A 7,485-nucleotide genomic window follows, 5' to 3' on the forward strand; every position below is an offset into this window, starting at 1 on the left:
CAGCAAGCAGGCACTCTATTAAAGGAAGCTATTGCCTTCATTGTTTTGCTTTTCTGCCTGAAGGCTCACAAGCCCAGCATTAGAAATATCAGTTCTCACTGCACTGGCTGAGAGAAGGCAATCTGGAGATTGAAAGGATCAGGCCAAATGCATCTTCTGAATGTAGACTCAATAAATGTCCTCTTTACTCTCAGTGTTTTTGGCCCCATCACAAAGCCCACATTCCTCCAATGAATAAAAACTGAAGCATCATTGTTCACTAAAGAGATGTCATTGTTCCTTTTTTGCCTTTAAGGATTCTGGGAGACCAAACACAGGCACACAGTGGGATCTACTGGTTTTCCCTTGCCTTTCATAATATATTTGCCATCAAATTCTGTCAAATCTTTTGCTGTAATAAGTCTCTCAAATCAGCCCACTTATATCCATTTCTACTGCCACTATCCTAGACCAGGCCTGTGGCATCTCTCTCCAAAGGATTGTAACATCCTTCTTAATTAGTCCCTCTGCATTTTTCCCCTAAAACTCATTTTTCATACTGAAGCCTGAGTTAGCTTCCTAAAATGGTAATCTGATCATATATCTCTCATTGACAGGCTTCTCAATGGCTTAAAATCTTTCTGTGGTTCCCTATAACTTTTAAAGTCCATCTTTTGCCTAATTCAACAGACTTATCTCATGCTACTCTCTTCCTCCTAAACATCTTTTGAAATTGCCCATTTGTCTCCAGCTCCACTCTCCCAATCCAATCTGTGTTTGTCTTTATCTGGACTCTCACACAGCTGATTTACAGTTCTCCCTGGCTTGTCATACACTCTTTCAATCCTACTTCCACATAGCAGCCAATGTCACTCCTTTGCTTAAAGCCTTTTATGGCTTCTGGTCAACCAAGTTGGTGATATAAGATGCTCCAGGATGCCATTCCCCCACAGAATCTTTGAACACCAACAAAAACTGGCAAAGCCATCTTCCTCAAAACCCTGGAAAACAGTTAAAGGGTTGCAGTAACTGGACAAGTGCTGAATAAAGACAATGCAGCTTTAAAAATGGTAGGAGTAGCTCATGTTACACTTGCTGGCCTCTACCCAAGCCCCTCCACAATGTGGTTTGTAGCTAGCCTGATCTCCTTTTGTGGATTCCTGGCCCTGTTTCAAAAACAGCACAGTAACCTCTGTGCACATACTGTGGTGCGTGTATGTTGGTGCCAATATATTGGGTCATAGTCTCAAAGACTGAACCAGGAAACTCATCTCTGGCTGGCCCTCTAAGAACTTTCCTTGCAAGTATAAGCAACTTGCACACAGCTAAGACAGTATAAATAAAAATTAAATAAGTGACCAGAGATGAAGGATTATTTGTTCAAAGTCATACAGTAGAGCAACTAGCAGGCAGAGAAAGTCTACCTCATAAGAACTAAAGGGGATATTTGAATTCCTATAAATGGGTGAATTCTTAAGGCCACTGGCAAGCACAAGCCAAGAGCAAGACACAGGCCAGGAAAGACAGAGACAACCCTGCACTTTATATTCTCCTTGGGCTAATCATTTTTGTAGGAGGACTAAACTCTTGAGGAGAGCACCAGCTGATGATGTGACAATTTAGAAAGAATGTGAGAGCTGTTTTTTTTTTTTTTTGCATTGATTTGTTTGTTTTTGTTACCTCCTGCACACAAGGAATTCTCTTTCATATCACTAATTGGCTACAAACTTAAGTAACAGCTCAGGGACTAAATCCCAGAATTAACACTTTAAATTATTAAAGGTACAGCATGCAGTAAAATGCTAAATGACAAACAAACAGAAAATGATGGCCTATACAAAGGAGCAAGATAAAAAAAAAACTAGAAACCATCAATGAAGAAGACAAGACTTTGAGCATACCAAAGATTTTTTTTAAAAAATGACCCTCAATATACTTAAGGAAATAAAGAGAAAGAACTAAAGGATAACAGGAAAAATATGAGTGAACACTATGAGAAACTCAATAAAGAGAAAGAAACTTTAAAAAGGAACCAGAGGCGAGGAGGAGGGGACGCCGGGGTGCGTCCTCTAAGGGCCGCCACATCCCGGCGGCGAGCGTGGACTGAGGGCGGCTTGGTGCCGGCCGGGGGCGCCCGGGGAGGGACCCGGGCCGGTCTGGAAGGGCTGGCCTAGGCTCTGCGCCTTCGCCATCACCGCGGCCCGGAGCCGGGTCAGGAGGATGCGCGGCGCCGGGCTCTGAAGCATGGAGGGGGTTCTGTACAAGTGGACCAACTATCTCACAGGTTGGCAGCCTCGTTGGTTTGTTTTAGATAATGGAATCCTGTCCTACTATGAGTCACAGGATGATGTTTGCAAAGGGAGCAAAGGAAGTATAAAGATGGCAGTTTGTGAAATTAAAGTCCATTCAGCAGACAACACAAGAATGGAATTAATCATTCCAGGAGAGCAGCATTTCTACATGAAAGCAGTGAATGCGGCTGAAAGACAGAGGTGGCTGGTTGCTCTGGGGAGCTCCAAAGCCTGTTTGACTGACACTAGGACTAAAAAAGAAAAAGAAATAAGTGAAACCAGTGAATCTCTGAAAACCAAAATGTCTGAACTCCGCCTCTACTGTGACCTCCTAATGCAACAAGTTCATACAATCCAAGAGTTTGTTCACCATGATGAGAGGCATTCATCTTCCAGCGTGGAGAACATGAATGAAGCCTCTTCGTTGCTTAGTGCCACCTGTAATACCTTCATCACAACACTTGAGGAATGTGTGAAGATAGCAAATGCCAAGTTTAAACCTGAGATGTTTCAACTGTCCCATCCAGATCCCTTAGTTTCTCCTGTGTCACCTTCTCCTGTTCAAATGATGAAGCGTTCTGTCAGCCACCCTGGTTCTTGCAGTTCAGAGAGGGGTAGCCACTCTATAAAAGAACCAGGATCTACACATCACCGATTATCCCAGCGACGCCAAAGAACCTACTCAGATACAGACTCTTGTAATGATATTCCACTTGAAGACCCAGATAGACCTGTTCACTGTTCAAGAAATACACTTAATGGAGATTTGACATCTGTTAACATTCCTGAAGAAAGCAGATTAATGGCCAAAAAAAAATCTGATTCAGAAGATCCTCTTCCATCCTTCTCTTCCTGAGGAAACTGAAGTGTCCAACTTCCTCTAAGTATTGCTATGCAAAGGCTGCTGTAATTAAACTATTGTTATATTGTTATAGGGAGTAGTTTTTCCCTTTACTTAGAATTTCTCTGCACTTTATAAACTATTGTAAAGAAAAAAAAACCCACATACCTTTGAAGTGTATTTTATCTTTATAAAGTTTATTTGCAAGAGTATTTTCCTAATAACTTCACAGTGTGAATGTGCATCTTTCTTTTCTTTTCTTTTTTTGAACAAATTGATGGTGTAACATTTTGACTCCATAAGGACAAATGTAGATATTTTTCTAAAAAGCTGTGGGGGACTGACAACTTAGTCAGTGAGTATTGTAGGTTTTAATCCTGAAATTGTATAAGGTTTCAGTTTGACAGAAGTGTGAGATATGTAACTTGTGCCATGGACCAAAAAATGGTCACTTTACCCCAGCTGAAAGTGAGTTACAATAGCAGCTTGCTGGTGATTGTATTGTGTTCCTTGAAGCAAAAAGGAATACTTAATATTCTAAATATTTTTAACCCAAATAACATGACATATTGAGGAGTTTTTAAAAACCAGACCATTCTGTCCTTCGTATATGAAGTTGACGCTACTGATTTATCAATACCAAATGTTGGGTTAAAGTATTTAATTTTTTAAAATTTATTTTCCTGTTGCATCGAAAAATGATTGCATTCTTACTTTTGTAACCTACCAAATTTAAGATGTGTAGACATTGTTATTTACATTGTTTTAGAAAAGAGGTCAATGTGGTAGTGACCTTGCTCACTTACACCAGAGAAATAAATGACTTTCAATGGAAAAAAAAAAAAGGAACCAAACTGAAATATTGGAGTTGAAACAAAATAACTGAAATGAAAAATTCCCTAGAGTTGCAACAGCAGATTGGAGCTGGCAGAAGAAAGAATCAGTGACCTTGAAGACAAGACAATCAAAATGATTCAGGCTGAGTCGGAAGAAGATGGCAGCATAGAGAGGAGTGGAAGCTAATTAGTCTCCCTGGAACAACTAATAAACAATGAGGAACAACTAGTAAATAATCTAGAATAACTGCTGGGGGACAAATGTGACTGTCCACACATCATACACCAACCTGGTTTGGGAGGAATGCCCAAGATCACAGCATAAAATCTGTTAGTAAAAACTTTGGTGCAAGGTGAGAACCCCTCCCCCATGGCAGCCCAAACTGCAAAGCCTCACTGTACTAGAGAGCAGCACTCTCTGAACAAGTGAATATACCTCAGCCCAGCTCCAAATGAGGTTTTAATTAACAAATGTTGACTGCTCAATACAAGCTATGAATCCCCAACAAGCAGACAGAGGCTTTTGGTAATGACTGACCTTGGAGAGCTGGAGGACCTCTCTGGGAGGGAGGGGGAGCCCAGAGGATTGGGTGATATCTCTGGCTGATGGGTGAAATTGAGGGTGGCCACAGACTGTCCCTGAAGGGAGGCTTTCTGTCCCTTTTTCAGCTCAGTAGAGAAAGTCTCAGCCATTTTCAGTACCCAGCTTTGTGACCCAGACAAGGGTGGAGACAGCAGAGTCAGAGAGACTATTTGAATGCAAATGATATCTCCCCAGGGGGTGTATCTTCCCTAAGAGGAAAATGGTGGTGCCAAGTTCTACTACCCACCTTCCATTCAGAACCAGACCCCAGAGCCTGGGGGAAAACAGCCATGGGCCACACCTTCCTACAACAGTCTGTAGTGACAGGCTGACAGGTGCCACCTGCTTGGCAGAAAAGCACAGTGGCTTGAGGCTTCAAATGGTATATCAATCTAAGACACACCCTCAGGGAGACCTGATACTGAATATTGCCTGCTTCTGAGACCATTCTGTTCTGGGAAAACCTGATTGGGGTAACCAAGGAAACCAGACTAGAAAACAGAAAACTACAACCTACACGAAGAAAAATGAAGTTATGGCCCAGTCAAAGGAACAAACTTACACTTCAACTGACATACAGGAATAGAAAAAACTAATGCCAAATCAACTTAAAAAGTTTAGGGAAGATATGGCAAAAGAGATAAGCATATAATGAAAACACTGGTTGTACATAAGGTAGAAATTGAAAGTTTGAAAAAACAATTGACAGAATAAATGGAAATGAAAGGCACAACACAAGAGATGAAAGACAAAATGGAGACATGAAACAGCAGATCACAAGAGGCAGAATAAAACACTCAGGAACTGGAGAACAAGGCACCTGTAAACCTACACACAAAAGAACAGATAGAGAAAAGAATGGAAAAATATCAGCAATGTCTCCAGGAAATAATGACAACACAAAATGCAGGAATGTACATGTCATTGGTGTCCCAGAATGGAAAAGGGGCAGAAGCAATAATAGAGGAAATAATCAATGAAAATTTCCCATCTCTTATGAAAGACATAAATTTACAGATCCAAGAAGTGCAGCGTATCCCAAACAGAATAGATCTGAATAGCCCTATGCCAAGACACTTAATACTCAGATTATCAAATGTCAAAGATAAAGAGAGAATCCTGAAAGCAGCAAGAGAAAAGTGATCCATCACATACAAAGGGAGCCTGATAAGACTATGTGTGGATTTCTCAGCAGAAACCATGGAGGCAAGAAGGAAGTGGTTGATATATTTAAGATACTGAAAGAGAAAACCACCAAGATTCCCATATCTGGCAAAACCATCCTTCAATTATGAGTCACAGTTTAAAATATTCTCTGACCAACAGACAATGACAGAGTTTGTGAACAAGATACCTGCTCTACAGGAAAGGGAGCACTAGAGACAGAAAGGAAAAGACAGGAGTGAGAGGCTTGGAACACAATTTTGGCAGATAGCACAGCAATGTAAGTACACTGAACAAAGATGACTGTGAGTATGGTTGAAAGAGGAAGGTTAGGAGCATGCGGCACACCAGAAGAAAAGAAGAAAGATAAAGACTGGGACTGTACAACTCAGTGAAACCTAGGGTGCTCAATGATTGTGATAAAAGGTACAGATACATTTTTACATGAGGGGGACCAAAGGAATGTCAATGTTGCAAGGTGTTAAAAATAGGGTGAGATTGGAGGGAAAATACAATCAATGCAAACTAGAGACTATAATTAACAGAAACATTGTATTATCCTTCCTTTAATGTAGCAAAGGCAATATACCAAAGCTAAATGCATATGAAGGGGACATAGGGGAGGGGTATGGGACTCTTGGCATTGGTGATGTTGTCTGAGTCATTATTCTACTTTGGTTTAATGCTATCTTTCATTTTGTTGCTTCCTAGCTGTCATTTTTTTCTCTTTTTTTTTTCTGTTGTCTTTCTACCTTCTTTGACTCTTCCTCCTTCTTTGTGGAAGAAATGGAAATGTCCTTATATAGATAGTGGTGATGGTGGTGAATACATAAATACATGATTATACAGGGAACCATTGATTATTACATAAGAAGGAGTATATCATGTGTGAACACAACCATCTTTAAAAATGGGTTGATGTAGAAAACTTGAGGGTACTATATTGAGTGAAATTAGATGGACAAATAAGGACAAATATTGCCGGGTCTCAATGATATGACCTAGTTATAATATGTAAACTCATAGACATGAAATATAAGTTACCAGGATACAGAATGGGGCTAAAGGATGTGGAGCAGTTGCTTATTATGAGCAGAATGTTCAACTACAGTGAACCTAAATGTTTGGAAGTGGACAGAGGTGATGGTAGCACATTGTGAGAATGACTCACAGTGCTGAATGGTCTGTGAATGTGGTGGAAAGGGGAAGCTCAGAGTCACATATGTCACCAGAAGGAAAGTTGGAGGTTAAAAGATGGGAATCATAAAACAGTGAATCCTGTGGTGAACAATGTCTGTGATTAACTGTACAAGTATTAGAAATCTCTCTTATGAATTAGAGCAAACATATGACACTATAACTAGAAGTTATAGTGGTAGTATTTTTACATTCTTTCATCAACAGTAATAAATGTACTATACCAATACTGTGAGTCAATAATGGAAGGGGTGGTGGTTCAAGGTATGGGAGGATTTGAGGTTCCTTTTTTTGTCTTTATTTCTTTTCTGAAGTAATGAAAATGTTCTAAAAATTAAAAAAAATTAATTGTGGTGATGGATGCACAGCTGTATGGTGGTACCATGGGTAATTGATTGTACACTTTGGATCTTTGGATAATTGTATGGTTTGTGAACAATGTCAATAATAGTTGGGGATAAGAGGGCATGGAATATGTTGGTCTTTTTATTCTGGAAGAAATGAAAACATTCTAAAATTGATCATGGTGATGAATACAAAGCTAGGTGATCATACTGTGGGCCATTGATTGTATACTCTGGATGGATTGTATGG

At 40.1% G+C, this 7,485-nt stretch overlaps 1 protein-coding gene across 1 annotated transcript; it reads left to right on the top strand.

Annotated features, from left to right (window-relative positions):
* Window positions 1-2,122: 2,122 nt before the first annotated feature.
* On the top strand, window positions 2,123-3,245 carry LOC119523634 (pleckstrin homology domain-containing family A member 3). Its single transcript, XM_037822436.1, has one exon. It carries the CDS (start codon window positions 2,224-2,226, stop codon window positions 3,124-3,126), a length of 903 nt encoding a protein of 300 aa, XP_037678364.1. The 5' UTR covers window positions 2,123-2,223; the 3' UTR covers window positions 3,127-3,245.
* The last annotated feature ends 4,240 nt before the right edge of the window (window positions 3,246-7,485 follow it).

Source organism: Choloepus didactylus, chromosome X (genome assembly GCF_015220235.1).
Source record: "Choloepus didactylus isolate mChoDid1 chromosome X, mChoDid1.pri, whole genome shotgun sequence".
Classification (NCBI taxonomy): Eukaryota; Metazoa; Chordata; class Mammalia; order Pilosa; family Megalonychidae; genus Choloepus; species Choloepus didactylus.